We start from the raw sequence: 23,905 nt of genomic DNA, 5'->3' as shown, positions 1-23,905 counted from the left end.
AAATGGGTAGGCAGCATTTTCCATTGACAAATGCAAAAAGATGTCCTGGATCACAGTTTCTCAAACAGGATTTGTTAAAGCCTGAACTGTGAGAATGGACAACTGCCTTCAGATCAATGCTCCACACTTTTGTCATCTGTAATGTACACTGTACTTGGCTGGTGTTCTACTCATTAAAATAGGCTCCTCTGCAAACGTTGGTCATATGGAGGAGACAGACACAAGTCCAATGCAGAGAACAGCAGTGACCTGAAGCAAAACAGCCCGCCAGACTAGGGGTGAACTGTCACGATTACTCTGCCACCTGGATTCACTGCTTATTGCAGAGGGAAACAGCACACATTACAATATAGATCCTGCGGAGAATTCTTCAGCACTGGTTCAAAAGGTCCTGCCTTTTTTCATTCCACCTGCTCCCATCCCATCCCACCCACCCCATCTTCAGTCCTTGGCATGCAGATATTTTTCAGGATGACTTCGCCATTGAAAATAGTGCAAAGATTTCGCAGCTTTCAGAGAGATGTCAGCAGGCATTCTTCATTATCCAGAAGCCAGGTACGAAAGTCTTTTTAATTCATGTACGCACTCACACGCGCGCGCGCGCACACACACACACGCGCACACATACAAAACACACACACACTTTTAAAAAAACACAATAAGAGGTTATCCATTCCAAAACAAAAAGAGCAGCATGAATAAATATTAAATACAGGAATATAAACCCCGTAATGTCCATTAAATCTGTAAACATTCAGAGACAGGAAGCTTGAACATCTACATCTGAGGAGATGGGCGTTCATACCTGCGAAAGAGGAGGAAAGGATAAAGTGATTAGACTACGCAATGCCAGCTTTTTGCAAGTCTCGCTAGAGATTCTTGCTCGACCTCATTTCTCTTACCTCAAAGTCCAGGAGCAGCTGAGACTTACCTCAGTTGCAAATATGCAAGGTTCCACTTGTTCAGACATAATATACATTGGATGGTACAATCCCTCCTTCGGAAATGGTATTGACGGTTTGGAGGATGACAGGCATTCAGATTTCTTACTAAAATGGAGAAATTGAGGAAAGGGATTGGAAAAGATGGAGACTTATTAGATTTCTGCTGGCTGCGACTGTAGAAATCCTTCGACATAAGCATCAGGAATAATGCTGGAGAGTATTTAAGTGCAGCACTCACTTTACAATGTTCTTTCTAGAAGCCTCCTGTTCTTTCAGTTCCCCAGCCAGATTGTAATCCATTGGATGAAGTTTCTGTTTGCAGTTAAATTTATCACTCAAACAATCGCTGCTGAGTTCAGCATCTTTGTTGGAGACCTTGAACTGTCCAGTGGAGATGATGAAGGCCTCCTTCTCCTTCTGGTAATCCGACAAGTTGTTGATGGTTTCCAGATCATTGCGCACAGCATTCTGACTCTCCTGGCTTTTCCGGAGATGCTTCAGAATCACCACGGCAGCAAACACCACCAGGGTGAGGGTGACGAGGCCCAAAGCAAAAGAGATGGCAAGGGCCACGGGGAACGGGTTCTCCACATCAGACGGGCTAGTGGGCTTCACACGAAACTCACAGTTGGAGCCCATAAATCCAGCTGGGCATTTGCAGACATGGCCGGTGTAGTGCATGTAACAGACACCTTTATTTCTGCATGGGTTGCTGCTACAGGCATCCATGCGAATGCTGCAGTCCTTCCCACCGTAGCCAAGAGTGCAGCTACAACTGAAGGAGTTGACGCCGTCAATACAGGTGCCACCATTGGCACATGGGTTCTTGGCACAATCGTCCATGTTGATCTTGCACCTCGGGCCAGTGAACCCTGTCCGGCAACGGCAGATGATACTCCGGCCAATGTCCGAGCAGTATCCTTTTTAACAGGAAGCGTGAGTTAAAGCATCAAAAACACAAAGCAGGTAGAGATGGGTATGTGAAAGGATACAGAGTAGGGATGGGGGAAACGAATGATCGATTCCAACACTTACCATTCGCACATGGATTATTGGTACAACGGTCAATCTTCTTCTCGCAGTTGGAACCAGTGAAGCCAACTGGGCAATGGCAGCTATAGCCCCCACGTGATTTCTCCGTGCAGGAGCCACCATTAAAACACGGTGCATCAGCACATGTCATAGCACTAATCCCACAGTTCTTGCCATAGAATCCTTGGGGGCAGGTGCAAGTATAATTATTCTCTAGGTCCTACAAGATTTCCATAAACAGAGAGAGAGAATATAACTAAGCCATTCATTTCAAAATGCAATATATTTGGGCAGGTGATTTCATTCCAATTCAGCACTTAGGGAAAGAACGAGGCAGGAAGGCATTTGATTCATGTTTAACTCCAGGATGCAAAGTGACCTTACTAGAAACAGCAATTGAGCAGGTTGGGGTGCTGGGACCATCAGCTGTGGCATAATTTGGCACAACACGAAACTGCCACCTTTTGTCAATCTCAAGCTTCCACCATATGACTCATTGGCAAAGTCATTTGTAGGAAGACACAGAGCCAAGAGGACTTAGAAGGTCCTGAGTACAATTGCGGGTTAGTGCTGAATTATTTGATTGATCATTAGAAATACTATTTGGGAAGAGTTACAGTCCATACAGCACAGTGAGAACTGGAGGGAACATTAGAAGAAGGAAAGATCATTTACATTTATAGAAGGCAAAAGAGAGAATTGGAAATGGTTGTGTCCCAGTGATACTCCAGGTCAATGCTCACAGGGAGTTGGCTCTGAAATTCAAAGTGTAGTCTAATGTACATGCTTAGAAAAGAAAGATCCAGAATTTCAATACAAGTAGGAAACAAAGGAGATATTTCTCAATGTCAAGGCGGAGAAAAGAGACCCAAAACATGCATCAACCACATGCTATACATTACCTGGTATCTTTAAGTCATGTAATCATCAACCTGTGGCCCTTTAATTGATCACAGATCCTTAGGTCAAGGTATAGCCAAATGGGGGCTATTACCCTTCCTGTATCATAACTGGCTAGGATCATTAGCCTTCCCTAACTATACCCAACCTTGGAGGACATTAATCATTCCTGAGCCTGATCTGGGGTTATTTAACCCTTCCTGTAAACAATCTGGGATCATTAAGCCTTCCTGTACGGTTCATGTTGTCCAATCATTAACACTCCCTGTACCTAATATGGAGCCTTTAAATCTTCCTCTACCCAATGCCGGGTCATTAATCCTTCCTATGCCTGACTTAGGGTCGGCAACGCTACCTCTACCTGACGTGGGTCGCTAACCCTTCCTATGCCTGATCTGGCATCATTACTCTTTCCTATGCCCAATTCATAATCATTGACTCTTCCTGTACCGGACAAGAGCTCATTAACCCTTCCTATGCCTGATCCAGGCTTATTTGCCCTCCCTGTGTCTGATTTGGGATCATTAAGACAGTCTGTACCCAACCCAGGAATCATTAATCCACGCTGCACCCAATCCAAGTTCATTAACCCTGCCTGTATTTGACCCAAGATGCTTAACTCAGTCTCGTTCTTGCAATGGTTGTTGTGGACAATGGATGCCTACAGCAGGATCGTATCCATTTCCCATCAGCAATGTTCGTCATCTTGGCAGCCAAAAAAAAAGAAAATCAGCAGATCTAAAGAGATTTTTGTTAATAAGGGACCTGTGATCAGAAAGCTACAGCACGTTAAACATTCAGTAGACTTTATCACACTGGTCACTGATTTTGAATGTTAGCTTCCCGTGAATATATGTTTCCATGAGGAGAGTGAGCAGGAATTTTTAAAATATAATTTACAAATCTCAATGAATTAGACATCAAAGAATGAATTCTGATGTTTCAATTAGTAACCACACAAACATTTTACTAAGCCATGGAGAACACAATATTTGAGTCACTGCTGAGTTAAGCGATGATTCCCAAGTCAAAAATAGGGTCAGTAAAATTAGTCTCAACCTGTAAAATAGGGGAGATGTCAAAAAAATAAGTTCCTAATCTGGATTCTATTTAGATGTTGCTGCTGAAAAATGCCACCAAATGCAGATGTTTATGCTTGGCTATGATGAACTAAATGGTTGATGGGCACAGAATGTATCAGGCTGAAACATGGAGGATAGTTATTTGGGTTAAGTATGGAAAGGGGCTGCTCATGACTTTAACTACACACTTTTATTTCTCTCTTTTCTCAACAGTTAAGAGACACAGTTGAGCAAATAGAGAAATAAAAGTGTGTAGTTAGACAAAGTTAGTAAATAGCATTGCTCTGCATTTGAATTTATGGTGGCCCAGCAATGACTATTTTTTTGTTTTGTTCCCTTCAATCCAAATATCACATATCTGTAATCATGTTACGCAGATAATATCAATGATACCACGCTAAACTGGAGTATAACTAAGAAAGATTACAGTGTATGGTAGCAAAGTGGTGGTTCCAGGCCTGTTAAATCAGAAACCTGGAAAGATAAATTCAAATCTCACCAGGGCATTTGGGGAATTTAAATTCAATTAATTAATTGAATCTGGAATCAAAGCCTATTGTCAATTAATGAATATATAACTAGTCTATTGTAAAAATTCAAGCAAAATACTGCAGGTGATGGAGACCTGAAATAAAATCAAAGTGTTGTCGAGATTTGGAGATCTGGTAGCATTGGTGGACAGAGAAAAGAGAAATAATGTTGCAGTTAATGGAACTAAAGAGAGAGATGGAAATATATGAAACCCGTCAGGTTTCCAACTCTCTTTAGTTTCAAGGAAGAGTCATTTAGATTTAACTGTTAACTCTTTCTCTACACTGACACAGCTGGGACTGCTGAGTTTCTCCAGCACTTTGTCACAAAAATTAACCTGGTTCATTGTGAAAGGATAGCTGCCATCCTTACCCAGTCTTTGCCCTTTAACTTGCCCTCTGAAATGACCTATCAAGACACTGTCATATTTAATTGTTACAACATTATATCGTAGCTTTATTACTATGTAAATCATCAAAAGACCAAAGCATCACATTCAGACATGACAAAGGCATACCATGTCCAGTCAACCCTGCATCATCCTCCTTATTAACAGAATGGGTCATAGAATGCCTACAGTAAATTAGTTTCTTAAGTCTGTTCTGGCTCTCTACGAGAGATCAGCTGCTTACATTACCTTTTCATCAGAGTCCTGCAGTTTGTTTTTATTGAGATAATGATCTAATTCTCTTTTAAAAGCCATAATTGAATCTGCCTCCACCACACTCTCGGCTAATGCATCCTAACAACACACTGTGGAGAAAGAAATTCCAGTCACTGTTGGCTTTTTTGCCATTAACCTTCAATCAATGTCCTTTAGTTGTCAATCCTTCAGTATTTCTCTATTCTGTACACCTAATAATTTTGAACACCTCTGTCAAATCTCCTCAAACTTTTCCAAAGGAAAAAACCTCAAGTTCTCCAATCTATCAAAGTAACTGAAGTCCCTCATCACTGAAACCATCTTTCTGCACCCTCACTAATGCCTTTACAATCGTCCAAAAAAAAGTGTGGTGCCAAAAACTAGACATAATACTACAGTTGAGGCTGAGACAGTGTTCAGTACAGGTTCATCATGACTTATTTACATTTGTAAACAATGTCTCTAATTCATTAGTGTTTGTTAACTGCTTTTTCAACTTGACTTGCTTTCTTCAATGATTGATACAATACATTCCCAAGATCCCACTCTTCCTTTCGTTAGAATTGTATCCTTTATTTTATATTATTTCCTTCTTCTTCCTACATACTTCAAATGTTTAAACTGTTTCTGCCAAATATTTGCCCATTCTGCCACTTTGTTTAAATCACTGCACCAATCTCTTCATAGTTCACAATGCTTCCATGTTTAGTGTCATCAGAAAATTCTGAAATTGTGCTCTGTGCACCCAAGACAAGATTGTTAACATAGATCGAATACAGTACACTATACATTTGGGGACCTAAGCCAAACTTCTGCAAGCTGTCCTGCAGACTAGTCAAGCAACAGCCAAAAATCATGCTCTCAGAATCATTGAGATCTACAACACAGAAAACGGCCCTTTGGCCCATCAAATCTGTGCCAGTCAAAAATAACCACCTGACTATTATAATCCCATAGTGGTCACCCATTCCCTTTCTGCCTGCACTCTTTACCTGTGGTAAGACTACCTCACTATCAACAATGCTTACCACAAAGCCCCAGACATCACCATCCTTGGATTTGCTCTGTCCCCACAAGAGGTGATGACAGTGGTATGCAGTCTGGTGATCCAAGAGTGACTGTCTTGACATCAAAACAGCATTTGACCAAGTATGATATCTAGAGGCCCTAGAAAAATCTGGGGTGGGGAGAATCTCTCCACTGGTTGGCACTATGCCTAGCACAAAGGAAGATGATTGTTGTTGTTGTCAAAGATCTATAAGGACATCTCTGCAAGAGTTCTTCAGGGTTGTGTTCTAGCCAACCATCTTCACCTATTCATCAATGGTCTTCCACTCCCTGACACTGAAGCAGCCTGTGTCCAGAAGCAAGAAGACCAAGACAACATTCAAGAATGGGCTGATAAATAGCCAGCAACATTTGTGCCCACAGTGCCTGTCAATGATTATCTCCAATAAGGCATGCATTGTGGCAGGTCAAGAAAGCAGCTCACCACCACCACCTCAGGGGCAATTAGTGATGGGCAACAAATGCAGATTGAGCTAGTCACACCCACATCCCACAAGTGAAAAATTAGAAAAGACAGTGTTGTAATCAGCATTCCTTGATATTCAATGGCATGATTGTAGTTGAATTGTCTGTCAACAACATCCTGGGAGTCATTGATCAGAAGCTTAACTGAACCAGCCATATGGTTACTACAGAAATAAGAGTCATACAGTACGGAAATAGACTCTTCAGTCCAACAAGTCCATGCTGAACATAATCCCAAACTAAACTAGTCCCACCTGCCTCGTCTGGGCCATATCCCTCAAAACCTTTCCTATTCATGTATCCACCCAGATGTCTTTTAAGTGTTGTACCCAGATCCACCACTTCCTCAGGAAGTTCATTCCACATGCGAAACACCCTCTATGTAAAAAAAATTGCCTCTTGTGTTTTTTTAAATCTCTCTTACCTTAAAAATGTGCTCCCCCCGCCGTCTTGAAATTCCCCATCTTAGGTAAAAGACAACTACCATCAACTCTATCTATACCTCTCACTGTTTGATAAACTTCTTTCGGGTCACTTCTCAACCTGCTACGCACCAGTGAAAAAGTCCCAGCTTGTCCAGCCTTTCCTTATAACTCAAACCTTCCATGTCCGGCAACATCCTGATAAATCTCTTCTGAACTCTCTCCAGCTTGATAATATCCTTTCTATAACTGGGCGACCAGAACTGGACACAGTATTCCAGAAGAGGCCTCACCAGTGTCCTGTACAACCTCAACATAATGTCCCAACTCCTACACTCAGAGGACTGAGCAATGAAGGCAAGTGTGCCAAAAGCCTTTTTAACCATCCTGTCTATATGTGACACAAACTTCAAAGAATTATGTCCCTGTGTTCTACAACACTACCCGAGGCCCTACCATTAATTGTATAAGCCCTACCCTTGTTTGTTGTACAAAAATACAATACCTCACATTTATCCAGATTGAACTCCATCTGCCATTTTTCAGCCCATTGACCCAGTTGATCAAGATCCATTTGTAATCTTAGAAAACCTTCTTCACTGTCTACAATGCCACCAATGTTGATGGAATCTGCAAACTTACTAACCATGTCTTCTGTATCCTCATCCAAATCATTTATATATGTGTGAAACAAAAGGGGAGCCAGAGCTGATCCCTATAGAACACCACTGGTGACAGGACTCCAGTCTGAAAAGCAAAACTCCACCATTACTCTGTCTCCTGCCATTAAGCCAATCACGTATCCAATTGGCAAGTTCACCCTGAATCCCATGTGACCTAACTGTACTAATTAGCCTACCATGTAGAACTAAAATCCAAATAAACAACGTCTACTGTTCTGCCATCAATCTTTTTGGTAACTGCCTCAAACAATTCAATCAAGTTTGAGAGACACGATTTTCCTTACACAAAATCATGCTGACTATCCCTAATCATTTTTTTGCCTCTTTGAATGTCCATAAATCCTATCTTTTATGATCACCTCCAACAATTTACCCACAACCGAAGTCAGATATCCAGGCCTATGGTTCCCTGATTTCTCCTTACAACCTTTCTTAAATAAAGGTACAACATTAGCCACCCTCCAGTCATCAGACACCTCACCCATAGTTATAGATGATGCACATGTTTCTGCAAGGGATTTCGTAATTTCCTCCCTTACTTCTCACAACATTTGGGGTACATTAGATCAGGTCCTGGAGATTTATCCACCTTTGTATTCTAAGACCTTATGAACTTCCTCTTCTGTAATGTGAACTATTTTTAAAACAAAGTTTATTTCTCTGCATTCTCTAGACTCCATTTCTTTCTCCACTGTAAAAACTGACGCAAAATATTCATTTAGTATCTCCCCCATCTCCTGGGGATCAACACAAAGATGACATCCTTGATCATTAAGAGACCCAACCCTCTCTAGTTACCCTCTTGCTCTTAATATATTTGTACAATCTCTTTGGATTATCTTTAACTTTATCTGCCAATGCTAACTCCCCTATTTGCCTTCCTGATTTCTCTTGAGAATGCCTCTACGCTCTTTATATTCATTAAGAGATTAAATTTAACCAAGTTGTCTGTATCTAAAAAAAGATTTTTTTTTAATTCTTGACTACAACCTCAACATCTTTATTCATCCATTGTTCCTTAATCCTACCAGTCTTACCCTTCACTCTGACAGAATAAAATACCTCTGAGCTTTCATCATCACACTCTTGAACGCCTCCTACTTGCCTGACGTCCTTCTTACCTCTGAACAGTCTACTCCAGCTAACTTTTGAAAGTTCTTGTCTCATACCATTAAAATTTGCCTTACTACAATTAAAAACTTTAACTTTTATAGAAGGCTTATCCTTTTCCATAACCATTTTGACAGAATTATGATCACTAGACCCAAAGTGTTCCCCCACTTTTATTTCACTCACCTGCCCCGCCTTATTGCCCAAAAGAGAGCCTAGTTTTATTCCTTTTCTAGTAGGAGCAAGCATATAATGATAAAGAAAATTTTCTTGAGCATATTTGACAAATTCTTTACCATCCAAACCTTTAACACTATGGTGAGTTCCAGTCAATGTTTGGAAAATTAAAATCCCCCATTATTACAACCTTGTTGTACTTACCAGAATCTGAGATCTCCCTACATATTTGTTTCTTAATTTCTCTTACTACTGGGGGGCCTACAGTGCGATTCCATCACAGTGATCTTTCCCTTCTTATTTGTAACTTCTACCCATATGCTTTCACTGGACAATTTTTCAGAAATGTCTTCCCTAGTTAGAGCAGTAATGTATTCCTTAACCAAAAACACCACCCCCCACCCCCCCCTCCTTGCCTCTTTTTCTATCCTTCCTATAGCATCAAAACCCAGAACGCTGGGCTGCAAGTCTTGTCCATCTCTCAGCCAAGTTTCTGTAATAGTTATGACATCCCAATCCCATGTTCTTAAACATGCCCTGAGTTCATCAGCCTTACCAATAAGACCCCTTGCATTGAAATAAATGCAATTTAGTGCTTCAGAGTTACTACATTCTCTGACTGTCTTGTCTTTCTTTTCTAATTGATGTGCTGTCTTCACATTCAGAACTTACCCCATCAATCTTTCCATTTACACTGCCACTGTGAATTCCTCCATTTGCCTTCTTTATCAGTATAAAGTCTCCCTTAATAGAATGAGCAAATCTCCTTTATTGGTTCCTTTCCAGTTTAGGTTAGACCCATCCTTTTGAACAGGTCTTTTCTATCCCAAAAGACATTCCAATTGTCCAAAATCCTGAATCCCTGGACAATATACCAGCTCTTCAATTATTGATTCATCTCCTTTAACCTTTTGTTCCTTCCCTTGTTTGAGTTTGGCATTGGGAGTAAACCTAAAATTAATATTTAAGGTTTTACTTTTTAATCTTCTACCTAACCTCTTAAATTCATTCTGTACTGCTTTAATCTTATCCTTAACAATGTCATTCCTGTCAGTGTGTACAATAATTTCTGGCTTCTCAACCTCAACTGTAACAACATGCTTGCAACATTTAGAAATGTCCTTATTCCTAGCACCAGGAAAGCAACAAACCATCCTAAATTTACGCTCACTGCCACAGAATAGTCTGTCTGTGCACCTAACGAGAGAGTCCCCTGTAACAATAATTCTATTAAATCTTGTCAACGCTGCCTAACACAAGAATCATTCCAAGTGTCCAACTGGGTGGCATAGAGGCTCAGTGGTTAGCACTGGTACTCCAGGGACCCGGGTTTAATTTTACCTTCAGGCAATTGTCTGTATTCTTCTATAGATTCTTCTATTCTAACTGACTGGCCTTTCCATTTTCCTCAGAGAGACTATCCCCTTCAATTGTTCCAAAAACTGAATATCTATTTGATAGAGGAATAGCCACCAGAGACTTTAGAACTACCTTCTTAACTTTCCTGACAATAACCCATCTATCTGACTGATCCTGCTGGGTAATAACTTTTCTAAATCTACTAGCCGTTTCACTCTGTACCTTTATGTATGGACTTAATAGTATTAAGCCTAAAAAGAAAGGATGTTTCAATATCACATTATATATAAATAAACTACCTTTCATTTCCCAGAGAAAATAATGTTAAATTGGAAAAAACATTTTAAAAATATTCATATCAAACCTATAAAAATTAAATAAAATCAACCATTAAACTGATTAACTGAATAAAAACAATTCCTCTTCAATAAATTCCTTGAAAAAATCTTCTTTGGAGCTGACCACATGTGGGACTCTCCGGAACGAAAGCCCAACTCCTTATTTAAAAAAGACTGTTCACTTTTTTTTCAAAAAAATCCTTTGCAATGTAAAAAAACCTCTAAAACACAGACATTTAATTTCTGAATTAAGAATTAAAAAACCTCAGCCATTCACTGTAGACCCTTACAAAACCATTTATAAAAAAGTCCATTCGAAAAATGAGATTTTTTTCGTTTGTTTTGGGTTTTTTTGAATGCTAATAAAACAAAATGGAAAAAAATCTTATATTATTAAACAATAATGGCTATAATAACTGTAAAAAATATAATAAATCTTTAACTAAGCCTGCAATCCCAGGAACAGCTGCAAGATCCATGCTGCTCCGACTTATTGATTGAGGCTTTGAATTCCGCAGTAAGTTACTCACCTGCTACCTCCCCAAAGATGTTCTCAAGTTGGGAGTGTAATAGAATACTCTTCACTTGTCAGGATGAAAATAACTCCAATAAAACTCTGAGCATTATCCATGACTTGGCATCCCACTTAATCAGCATCCCACTTAATCAGCACCCCATCCGCTACCTTAGACAGTCACTTGCTCCACCATTGGGCACAGTGGTAGTTGTGTGGACATCTACAAGATGCACTCATTAACCTCCTTTGACAGCATATTTCACCCCCATTATCCAAAGCACTAATTAGAGATGGCAGTAAATGCTGAACCACCCAGCAACACCTAAATTCCATAAAGGATTAAAAGAAAATAAAATTCACGTTTACTTCTGGAAGTTCAACTTGTTGATCAGTACTTCAGTGCATCAATCTGTAAAGTACAAGTTTGATCGTCCATTGCCACGGAGTTCCTGATCTAAGTCACGAAGAACAAAGTTACAGATAAAAAACTGAAAGGAATGGTGATGAACTAGATAAATGGCAGACTGTTCTCCTGAGGCTCTTACTGAGCTTGCCGAGGCGTCGGCCTGAACCATGGAGGTAGTATCAGACTAGCTAGTTGTGAGGAATCTGCATGGGGGCAGAATGAGCTTCAGACCCATCACAATCTGTACAGCACAGAAAGAGGCCTTTCAGCATATCAAATCTGCACCAACGCTCCAAAGAGCGTTCCATCCAGTCACCCCTCCACCGCATCCCTGATATCCAACATGGGGTTTTTACAATTGCTAACTCACCTAACCTACACATCCCTAGATACTGTAGGTCAATTTTTAGCATGGCCCAATCCATCTAAGCTGCCATTCTCCATCCACAACCTTCAATTTCCAACTCCCCCAGATTTGCTGCAAATCTCAAACAATGGCACCTATGATGAGGAAGTGGCCTGAACTGAGGACTAGGTCTGTAGGCAAGTACTAGGTTTGCTCCATCCCAGATGGAAACAGTAAAAGTGGTGAATCCGACATACTGTTCTGACTCATCTAGCATATTTGGAGCTCCAGTATAGCCAGTTCATTCATCCCCAAGTACCACTTTTTTTTCCTTCTGGAATGAATGGTTTGCCAGGAAGATGAAAGCGCACAACAAAAGACAGAATACAACACAGATGTATCTCTTCATTACTTCTACAACAATTAGCACCATATGGCAGTTTAGCCTCCACAAAACTTCCAAGGATGGTTGGCATGAAAAGAAAATAGAGAGCAATCCTATGAAGGAGACAATTTAGCAGTGACCATGAGCATAGTTCAACAAGTGGGTCTTGATGGAGAAGACAAAGCTGGGAAAATGGAAGGGAACTCCAGACAGTGTGCATTAACCAGCTGAGGTCATGACTGCTAATGCAAGCAGAAAGGGAGAGGCAGTATACAAATAGTTAGGAAAGAAGCAGATTTGGCAGGTTGCTTGAGCATCAGAGGTGGTTACAAAAATAGAGAGGGGCATGACATCTTAGAAAAATTCAAAAAGATGTTTATGTCTGTGGAAGACAGGTATAAATGTAGGTTAGTGGGAACGAGGAAGTTGTGCGAAGCATGGTGTAATGTAGGATTGGGTAGCACAGTTTTGGATAAATGGAAGGGAAAGAGTGTGGGTGGGGAGTCTAAGGCAACATTGGAGTTGATGAATCCAGAGATGCAAAGGGATAAACGAGGAATTTGAGTGAAATTAAGAGCAGGAGTAAACCATTCAGTACCTCTAGCCTGTACTGCCATTCAGTAGGCATCTGATGACTCATCTAATTATGGTCTCAACTCAGCATTCCTGCTGACCCTGATAACCCTTTGACTCCCTCATCAGTCAAGGATTTATTAATCCCTGCCTTACAAGTATTCAGTGATCCTGCCTCTCTGGGGAAGGGAGTCCTCCGGGAGATAACTGGAGAAAGGAGGAATGTGAATGCTGGGAATTGACAGTCTTTATGATGGAAAGAGTAAGGTAAGTATAGTAATAAGATGAAATGCCTCAGAGATTCAACCTTAGCTCTGTCCTAAAGTCACTTTAGATGCTGGAATGGTCACATATTACATATTCAAAACGAGTTAATCATCAATTGTACAACCTGGGCAGTTGAAAAACTTCTAGTGAGTGTGGAATCAAATAGATGCCAGACCAGGTGGTAATAGTCAGTTCCCTTCCCTGAAAGCCAATAGTCAATCAAACAGATTCTTATGACAATCCAATAGTTTTCCCATGAAGTCAGTATCAGGTCTGAGGTCAAAACCCCTGGGTTGCTAGCCATCATCAACATCACTAGGTACAGGGAGATTCCCTTGCCCAATCATTGTGTGGTTAACCTCTGCTGAAAGTTGAGTGAGCACAGGAACAAGCTCAGGACATTGTTCACCCCTTGAGCTAGGTACTTGCCAACATTCGCCTTCCTGGCACAAGGTGCAGAGTTTGTGGAATCTAACTTTGCTCGTGGTAAAATCAAAAGCACTTAAAATTAAAATCTTAAAATTAGAACAATACAATTTAAACCCAAAATTAGGAAGCACTTTTATTTATGCAGAGGGTATTAGATATCTTCAAAGAGCTAGAAGTCAATTGGAGCTTTCAGGACTGAGTTTGATAGACTTTTGTTGCATAAAAATATTGACAGATATTAAGGGGAAGTGAGATTGAGATTCAGATCTCTTGGGACCTAATTGAAAGGCAGAGCAACCTCCATAAATGGACTGGTCCATTTCTATACTTTTACTTTATTCTTTCATGTGATGTGGGCATAGCTGGCAAGGCTAGCATTTATTCCCCTGGATCTGAGTGGCTCACTGAACTATATCAGTGGACACTTAGGAGTCAACCACGTCACAGTTGGAGTCACATGTCAGTCAGACCAGATAAGTGTGGTAGATTTCTTCCTCTAAAGGACATTAGTGAAACAGATGGTTTTTAACAACAATTAACAAATGGTTTCATGGCCATTATTACTAATATTGGCTTTCAATTTCAGATTTGCTCATTTATTAATTTTGCATTATTACATAGAATCAAAGAAAATAGGATTAGGAGTAGCCCCATTTGGCACATCGAGTCTTCTGCACCATTCAGTGTGATCATAACTGTACCTACGGACCCCAAGTGCAGGATAGGCCAAGAGTAAATGTGAGAAAATAATTGAAAAAGTATCACAAATGGTAATTGGGGATCAAAGCAAAGTTGATTTTTCATGAAAAATAATTAGTTAATTGTATCTTTCAGTGGTGATATTTTGTATTTTACTGTTGTCTGCAATTTGGCAGTGTGGTGGTTGTGTTTTTGGATTAATGATCTAGAGGCATGGACTAGAAATAACAAGTTGAAATCCCACCACAACATCTTGAGAATTAAATTCAGTTAATGCAACAAAAAGTTAGAATCAGTAATGATAACTATAGTATTACTGGACTATCATACAGACTCATCAGGTTTATTAATGTCCTTTAGGGAATGAAATTTGCCTAACACTGTCTGACCTACAGTGAATCTACACCAACATGGAATTCTTAACTGCCCTCTGCAATGGCCTAGAAAATAATTTGGGCGTATTCAAGATGATTTACCACTACCTTCTTGAGGGCATTTAGGGATGGGCAACAGATATTGGGGTTGTGGAGTTGAAGTCACAGTCAGATCAGCCATGATTTTATCAAATGGCAGCACAGGCTCAAGGGGCCAAATGGCTTGCTCTTGCTTCTAAATCACATGCTCATGTGTATATGCAAACCTCACTAATAATGGCAACTTGCACCTGTATAGTGTCCTTAATGCAAAGAATGTCCCAATGTGCTTCACAGTTGCAGGTTCAGATATAAAATGGCACCAAGCCAAAGAAGGGGACAACAGTGGGACAACAAGGAGGAGTGACCAAAACTTTGGTTGATCTCAAGGAACAACTTACCTGGATGAACAAGAGGTGGAGAAGTTTAGGGAAGGAATTCTACAGCTTACAAAATGCCATTGTCAGCAATAGTGAGGCAAAGAAAGGGAGACATGCACAAAAGGCCAGAGTCAGGGGAGTGTACTCTTCCTAAAGGGTTACAGGACTGGAGGTGGTTCTGTGAACTCAGGAGTTGTGAATGGATTTGAATTTGTGAATGACACAGCTTTCAATTGCAGGCATCGCTGAACCAGGAGAAATGTAGGTCACTGAGCACAGGGTTGCATGGAACTTGGTAAAAGAAACGGTACAGAGAAACAGAGGGTAAGCTAATGAGCCCCTAAAGCCTATTCTGCCCAGTTTGAAGAGATCATGGCTGATCTGTCACCTGACTTCATAACACATTTTTGCCACTTATCTCTACATTCCTTTAATTAACACAAACTATCACCCTTTGATTTAAAATTGACAGTTGATCAAGAATTAATTGGCATTTGTGAAAGAGAGTTCCAAACAGCAACCATCATTATACGTAGAAAGTTTTCCTGACAGGTCTGGTTCTATACTAATTTTTCCGATCATGTCCTGTAGTCCTAGCCTTTCCAAACAGCACAAATGGTTTCTACCCTTTCTGTTCTTCATAAGATCTTGAAAATTGCAATAAAATCACAGTTGAATCTTCTAAATTTCCAGGAGGACCACCCTGTTTGTGTAATTGCATCTCATAAATTAACTTTTGAAGTTCAGATGTCACCAAAAGTGGAGATACCCTTGCAAGTGTGGTGCCCAGAATGCTCTCAATTCTCCAGGTGTGGTGTACCCAAGGCTTTGCATAATGGAAGCATTAATTTTATCCTCTTGTATTCTAATCCTCTTGTATTCTAATCCCCTACAATTCCATTAAGCTTTTTCATTATTTTCAGAAGCTCTTCATGACATTTTATAATTAGCGCACCTAGACTGAATCTCTTTGTTCCTCTGTCAGTTCTAGATTTTCCTAGAATCCTGTTGTCTATCATTTTTAAGATTCAAAGTGGGCAGAAGTAGCAGAGTTTTGGATGAGCTGAAGTTCAGAAATACACTGGAAAAGTTGAGTCAGGATCACAGAGGGAAATATGGGATCAGTAGCTCAGCTAGGGATCAAATAAGATGCCACTAAAGAGTTGCATCTATCAGAGAAGTAGACTCCAAGTGAAGCAGTGGTCAGAGGGGGATAGAATCAGTGATGAAGATAGAGATAGAGTTACTGATCTTCCTGATGCCTAATGAGAAAATTTCATTGGAGAATGCGGACACAAGAAATGTAGCTTCTGTCAAACTAAAATTGCTAGAGATAAAGGAATAATTTGCTTTTTGATTATAACAGTTCATTTATTTTGTACAGTAATTTACTTTATCATCTGATCTCATTTGAGAGTTGCTGGGCAAACCAGGATTGCCAATCAGTCAACAGTCTAGACGAGAAAAAAGGCTCTGGCTTCCGTGTAACATGTGGTCGTTAATACATCAGTCAGGAGGCCCAAGGTTTGAGTTTGAGCTCTGATCTATGCTGAGTCACCTGATTTCAGCCAGAGTGGCAACAGCAAAGCTACATGTTCATAAAGACATACTGGGAATATGAAGTTTCCCTTCACTTCCTGCAAGCACATGTTCAGTTCCACAGGTGAAAATCAAACTCTAACATTTTGGTGAAGTTTGACCATGTGAAAGCTTGGTGCAACCTAATCTGACATCCATACACCTATTTTCAGAATACAGTGCTTGAGTCAAGGTGGCCATGGCTAGGGTTCCCCTCACTCTACCGGGGGGGTGGATGACAATGGTGTCACTATCCAGCTTCAATCTCCAGTCTGAATTGTTGAAGATTAAACTCAGACCTTCACTGACCTTAACCAAACAAAACTTCAATGTGTCTTCAAGAGAGCCTGTATGACTTATTATACTGAGCGGAAACCCAGAACCAGGCTTGCATTGAGATCAATTGCAAACTGTAGGAGTCCAGTACTGGAGAAAAGGGAGTCAAATACCGAACTATTGCAGGCCTATAAGGATTTCTATCAGACATGGTCACAGCAAAAGAAAAGATACACCTGCATTTCTATAAGCTCTCACAACCTCAGAATAGCCCATAACACTTCACAGCAAAATGAAGTGGGAATCTAGTCATTGTTGTAATGTAGAAAAATGTGGCAGCTAATTCGCACAAAGCAAGCTTCCGCTAATAGCAATGTGATAATTAGGGTCTGTTTTCAAACAACACCACAATATATTAGGGAGTATTAACAGAAGAGAGGAAAATATAAACAAATCAAAGGAATTGGTCATGAGGGAAGAGTGAACACTGAACCAGACAGAATGACAACTCTTTCAGTGGACACATACCGTGCAGCTCCCTCCATTTTTACAAGGATTGCTCTCACACTCATTGACTTCAGTCTCACAGTTGGTCCCACTGAAGCCCGGTTTGCACGTACAGGTGTAGCTGCCTTGACCAGTGTTGGTGCATGTGGCTCCGTTCTTGCATGGCTTGTGGTTGGTGCAGTAGTTAAGATCCTGGTTGCAGAAGAGGCCACCCCAGCCTTCCTGGCAATTGCACTGCCAAGGCTGCTGGCATGTGCCATGAAGACAACCTGGGTAACGAATACACTGATCGCAGAAACGGCCCTGCCAACCAATACGACACCTGGAGGCAAAATAAACAACACGACTTTAGAACATCTGACAGAAAGTTAGGGAAAGTGGGAATACTATAAAGAAAGATTTTTTTAAAAATTGAAAATACACCCTCACTGGTGCAAAACAATGTGAAGTAATGATGGGCATTGTTAAAACCTGTACACCTACTGGAAGATATATACTGTCTTCCAACAAGGTTAGGGTGATTTAATTCTTATGTTGATTTGTAAACTGGATTTATAATCCAGAGAATGAATTGTAAAAGACAACGGTTAGACCTCAGCTGGAGTATTGTGAACATTTCTGGGTACCACAATAATAAGAAGGATGTAAACACATTGGAGAGAGTGCAGATGTTTGTGAGAATGGTTCTAGACATGAGAAACTTCAGTTATGAAGAGAGATTGGAGAAGTTGGGATTGTTTTCCACAGAGAGGAGAAATCTAAAAGGAGATTTGACAGAAATTTCAAAATCGTGAGGGGTCTGAACAGAATAAATTGGGAGAAGCAAATGTGAGATGAGAGAAAACATTTTCACACAGCAAGTAGTTGTGGTCTGGAATGCACTGTATGGAATTGTAGTGGAGGTAGAGTCAATAAGGTAGAGTCAAAGAGTGTGTTAGATATTTATTTAACAAGAAAAAGCATTCTGGGGAAAGAGGGAGAGAACGGCAATAAGTCGTAATACTTATTCGGAGAGCCATTGCAGACAAAATGGGCGAAACAGTCTCTTCCGCTCTGTAAAAATTCTGTGATTCTGTTGAGAATCTGATTTCCACTTGAAACATTTGGAAATTGAAAAATCAGCAAAAATGATCATGAAGTTGTCATGCAGCCAAGAAAACCAAACAAACAGCTCACCGATGTCTTTCAGGAATGGAAATTGGCCATCCTTACCCCGATCTGGGCTCGTATGTGACTCCAGTCCCACACCATGCATGGTTGCCACTTTAAGTGCCCTCTGAATTTATCCAGAAAGCTACTCAGTTGTGTCAAGTTGAGGGCTTTTTGGAATAGGCTGTTAATGCTGGACTTGCCTGTGATGTCCACACCATGACTGATTATTTTTTAGTAAATAAAGAGAAAATAACCAATTGAATCTTAACTCACTTGCATTCCCCTGGTCTTTCACAGTATCCGTAATTATCGTTGCACTGCAGCAAACAAATCGCTGTGAAACATTTTTTTTGCAGCAGGAAAGGGAGAGAGAAAAAGAAGATAACTTTTTAAACACAGACACATAAATGCATTACTTGTCAAGTTCTTCGGCATTTTAAGGGCAGCTGGCTCCACCCAGACAGTGATCCTGAACAATAACAACACATGGTAGCTGTCTGGCTGCCTGTACGTGTAAAGACTTGGGACGCGTGTCCCTATTAAATCCACTCTCTCCCTCTGTGTGTGTGGACACTGAGTAACAGAGAATAATAAAAGACCTTAAACAAGGAGACACCAAAGCAAAGTCAAAGCCCCCTGCACTAACAACTGCGACTGAGGAGTTAAGTTTCTATGGCAACATATCCTTCCACTCGCGTGTTTCCCTATGCAATGAGACCCTTTCAGAAGTGCTGAAATTTATTCAAATTTTATTCCTCAGCTGCCGGCTGTCAGATGGCTTTGTGTAGCCCAACAAGAGGAGTGTTGGGTCTGTGTTAACACACTTGAGCAAGTTAACCAGGCCTACCATATGCTTGCTTTCATATCGATTCACCCCCTCCTGCACCCATTCTATCGTTCCTGCTTCCCACATACTCAGTATTAACATTTCCCAAACCAGAACAGAAAATGCTGGAGAAACTCAGCAGGTCCTAGTAGCATCTTTGGAGAGAAAGAGAAACAGATTTAACGTTTCGAGTCAAGCATGACTTCTTTGGAACACGAGGAAAAGTCATAGTGGACTGAAAACATAAACCTTGTTTCTCTCCCCGCCGAAATTCTCCAGTATTTTCTGTTTTTACTTCAGATCTCCAGCATTCGTTGTACATTGTTGTTATTTTCCAAACCCAACATGGAGCTAAATTTAATCTCAAACATCAAATATCCCCTCCCAAGAATAACTTTAGCAGGGATGACAGTTGCAAAGAATCTGATTTCAAATGGATAAAATGAAGTGTTAAGAAATTTTAATAAGTATCCAAATGCCATTTGCAACAATTTGATTTTTTTACAAAAACGAAACTTTTATTGTTTGATAATATATGAGTAGCCTTTATGCTCCCAACTCAAATCCATATTTGGGGCAAATCAGAAATATCACCCAAAGAATGGGGGGGGGCTCCCCTGGGGTTGGGGTAGTGGGGTGTCCGGTCTTACGTTCCGAGCAGTAGTTGCCCTTCCAGCCGGCCAGGCAGACTCTGCGGCCGCTCTCGTCGCAGCTGTAGTGCCCGAAGGTGTCGTCCCGGGGCCGGCAGTAGTCAGAGCAGCCCTCTCCGTAGTAATGCTCTTCGCAGACCACATGGTAGGAATAGCGCAGCTCACTGAGCTCGCCGGCCTGCACATCCTGAGACCAGTCCTCCCCGATGGCCAGGCGGCGGCCGGTGGCCAGGCGGCTGATCAGATTCCGGGGGTCATCTGGAGAAGGAGGGGGAAATAAAGAGAGTGAGGGAAATGTGGGTGGGATATTGCTTAGCGAATGTTACATTGCCCACCAGCAGCAGTCCACTGGGGTTAAATACATTGCTGGCTGCTATTTCTTCAGTACACTGCGCCCTCTAGTAAAAAGATTCAGAACTGAGATTACCAATACTGGTCTCGTCGGATTCTGCATTCCAAACCTCGATGATAAGTGAGAAAGTGCCCTACAAACAGAAAGAGAAAAAGAGGACAAAATTGTCACCTTAATACAGGCAAGTCAGAACCAAATATCTCTTCCACACACAAACATGTACTTCGCAGTGATTGCTAAAACATTGCTGCATCCTCTGCACTCATAACTTTGCAAAAAAGTTGCAATTTGAAAATAATTTCTCTGAAACAAAAGCTTCTCAATCCCACATTTTCTAAAAATAGTTCAAACATTTCTATTTGCCTAAAATAGTTTCGGTTTTATTACTTTATTTGCAACGCTTGTTTTATTTAATAATTTGCAAGTGCCCTCCTCCGCCCCTTTAAAAAAAACAGTAGGAGCTACTGGTGATACTTGCCGGCCATGTGAAGTGGAAGGGGATGCGGATGGGTTCGCTGTCCCGCACGGAGTCACTGCCTGGCCTCAGGACCGGGGTGGTGCCAGCGCCGTACGTGCAGGGGGGCTCCGAGGAAATGTTCACCTGGTAATGCTTGAGGCACACCCGGAAGAAGCGGCCACACGGCGGCCCCCTCTGGCAGCCCTGGGCCAACTCCGGTTGGCGGCTGCTGAACGAGTGAACCTTCAGCTCGAAAATACCGGTCGAGGAGATCTGGAAAAATAGAAGAAGAAAAGAAAAATGGCAAGTTAAAACGGAGAGGGGGAGAAGGCAGAAACGTCGGGAAGTCACACACAGAGCTGGAATCAATCAGGAGATTAGCTTACCTGGGCAAAGGGCAGCAGAGAAACGATGCAAAAGAGCAGGATTGAAACCATCCTGACTGCAAATCCCGAGCGTCAAACGATAGTTGGCAGGAGACAGGAAAATAATATCCAAAGCGGTCTGGGATTTAGAGAAAATAATACACACACTGATTTTATTAAGGAATACTCCAAAGCGTCTAGAAAATGAGACTCGTCTTCTCTTCCTGATATTTTTTGCGCTTTTTAAAACTTGAAATTCCCTCTTCGCCCTGTTGCTGACTCCGGGAACTAACATAAGCTCCTCTCTCTCTATCTCTCTGCTGTGTATGAATGAAGCTCAGTTCAGCTTTTTCGCCTTTATATACTTCCGCGGTGTGCGAGTTTCCGTCAATCACGGTGACAAGGGGCCTCTGTGATCCCAGTCGACAAAAGCTCCTGACACCTTCAGAACGAGCAAATGGGTCCAGGAGAGAGAGAAAGAGAAACGAGAAAAAAGCAAGCAGTGAAGTAGCATTATGTTACATCCTAAAACTTTTCTTTAACTAATGAAGCAGTTTGTTTAAATTGCTTCAGTCCAGTAACTGACATTTCACTTTATTGCATTAATTTTGTCGAAAACTATTTCACATGCAAACAGGTTTCCATTATTCTATCTTTGCACCTCAGCGTTACACGGATTTAGCAAATGCTTTAATTCAAATAATTAGCTTTTTTATTGTTGATCATTTTTTGAGGAGATGAATTCAAGATTTTTGTTTCAAAACCAAGGTTTGCATCGAAATTCATTTGCCATTATCTGATAAATCGGGGGTAAATCTCGCCTCATTGAGGTTTTCGGACGAAATCTTTCAAACCACAACAAAAGGCAACTGCACCAAAAGTGAACCAGATCTCAGTTATGCGCAAACTAAGATAAATCACTTGTTTATTTTAAAGAGCTTTTCTTTGACTTTTGCCTGTAATCTGTTCAAAGCTGACGCGTGTGACTCTGGGGTTTTTTTTTGTTCAGAGGGTAAGCGAGGTGGTTTAGAAAAAATCAAGTCTAATTGTTGAGACGCGTGCCCCCGATTCCGCTCCACTGCCTGTGTGTGTTTTGTTGAGAGGGGAATTATTGTGGGGACACTAGGGGTATTTTGTCTCTCTCTAGAGGGAGGGAGGAGAGGGTGGGGGTTGGTAGTTTAGGTAATTGTAGTGCTGCTGCCCCGAGTCAGCTGTATGTTAATCCTGAAACACCTGCCCCATCCAAGGAATAAACAGTTCTTTCTCTCTCAGCCTCCCCTCCCTCCCTCTGCCACCCTCATCAAACCATATAGTGTGTCCGAACATCGCCTTTAGCATCTGCGCCGATTCAACAACATTGCAACGCATCGGCCCGCACACAGGAACAAGTCTTGGTGTTAAAGTCCCCCGACCCTCTTCACCTGTCTACTCCATTCGCTTCAAAAATGGTGTGGGGTGTTTTACGTTTGCAGAGGAGATGGTGTTAGACAGATCCGAATGATTTTCCTCTCCTCAGATAAATGGATGGATGGGCCGTTCCGAGTCCAGCTCGCTTGGAACCAAACCTGCTCAGAAATACGGATCAGGGTTTATCAGCCTGTGGCAATGGGTTGAGACTCAGACATGAGGCCAGCCATCTGTTTGTACCCTCTCCAACCCCCTCTTCCCTCTCCACCACCAACACACTCTCCTCAAATAGACCCTGCTTTCCCGCATAGCAATTTTTTTCTCTCTCTCCCTGTAAATGATTTCAAAACTTTCAGCATCAGACAGGAGACAATGGAATGTTGAACACGTTAGCGTATCTCAGAAGGTAATGTGTTCCATTCCCAGCACTTCAAACATCCCAAAAGTTCGAGCAACTAGCCCCCAAATCCAACAATTGATTCGTTCGTTTTAAAGTTTCTTTAAGTACCAATGTCCTTAGGTATTTCGTACCACTCTGTAAACTTCACTGTGAGTGATTTATCCTGAACAGTTCTCCCCTCATCCCAGCTTTCTGGAAAGTGATAGAGAAAGAGGGGAATTTAATCAAAGACCTGGAAAAAACATCCGATAAAAATCGAAACGAATAATTGCTTCAATATATCTGAAGAAACAATTTAACTTTTGAAAATCAATTTGTTAAATTAACTACAATTTGAGCAATGTTCGAATGTGTCTGTTTTTGTATGTGCTGGTATCGCTAATTTTAACATTTAACTTTTTGAACGGTATCTTAAAGAATTATTGATTCTGACATGGTTCTTTTTTAATGGGGGGGGGACATTTGGTGGACGCCACATGTTCCGTCAGATAGCCTGGGACATGACAGAGGGAGCAGATTTGCAAACTGTTGCTCTCCCTCTCCCACTCTCTCTCTCTCTCTCGGCCCCTCTGGTATTGTCATTGTAATGAGACAGACGCGTGCCTCATCTGCCGCTCTGCTTCACATATTTCCATGGACTGAGGAGGGGAGGGGGGTGGTGGGGGGTGGTGTGGTGTGGGGAGAAACAACAGGCCACGCTTCAGGACGAGGGACACGAGAGCGGGGGGTGGTGGGGGGGGGGGGGGGGGGGGGGGGGGGGGGGGGG

At 41.4% G+C, this 23,905-nt stretch overlaps 1 protein-coding gene across 1 annotated transcript; it reads right to left on the bottom strand.

Annotated features, from left to right (window-relative positions):
• Nucleotides 1–439: 439 nt before the first annotated feature.
• dlc (deltaC) lies at nt 440–21,649 on the bottom strand. The gene is made up of 10 exons (XM_020522845.2): nt 21,354–21,649; nt 20,989–21,240; nt 20,586–20,643; nt 20,159–20,416; nt 18,956–19,016; nt 17,552–17,852; nt 1,980–2,196; nt 1,183–1,864; nt 932–1,049; nt 440–805 (listed from the first exon to the last, which is right to left on the bottom strand). Exons 1-10 carry the CDS (start codon nt 21,402–21,404, stop codon nt 800–802), a joined length of 2,004 nt encoding a protein of 667 aa, XP_020378434.1. The 5' UTR covers nt 21,405–21,649; the 3' UTR covers nt 440–799.
• Between the last annotated feature and the right edge of the window lie 2,256 nt (nt 21,650–23,905).

Source organism: Rhincodon typus, chromosome 39, assembly GCF_021869965.1.
Source record: "Rhincodon typus isolate 14 chromosome 39, sRhiTyp1.1, whole genome shotgun sequence".
Classification (NCBI taxonomy): domain Eukaryota; kingdom Metazoa; phylum Chordata; class Chondrichthyes; order Orectolobiformes; family Rhincodontidae; genus Rhincodon; species Rhincodon typus.
The sequence above is the reverse complement of the archived record's forward strand: the minus strand, read 5'-3'. Positions and strand labels throughout refer to the sequence as shown.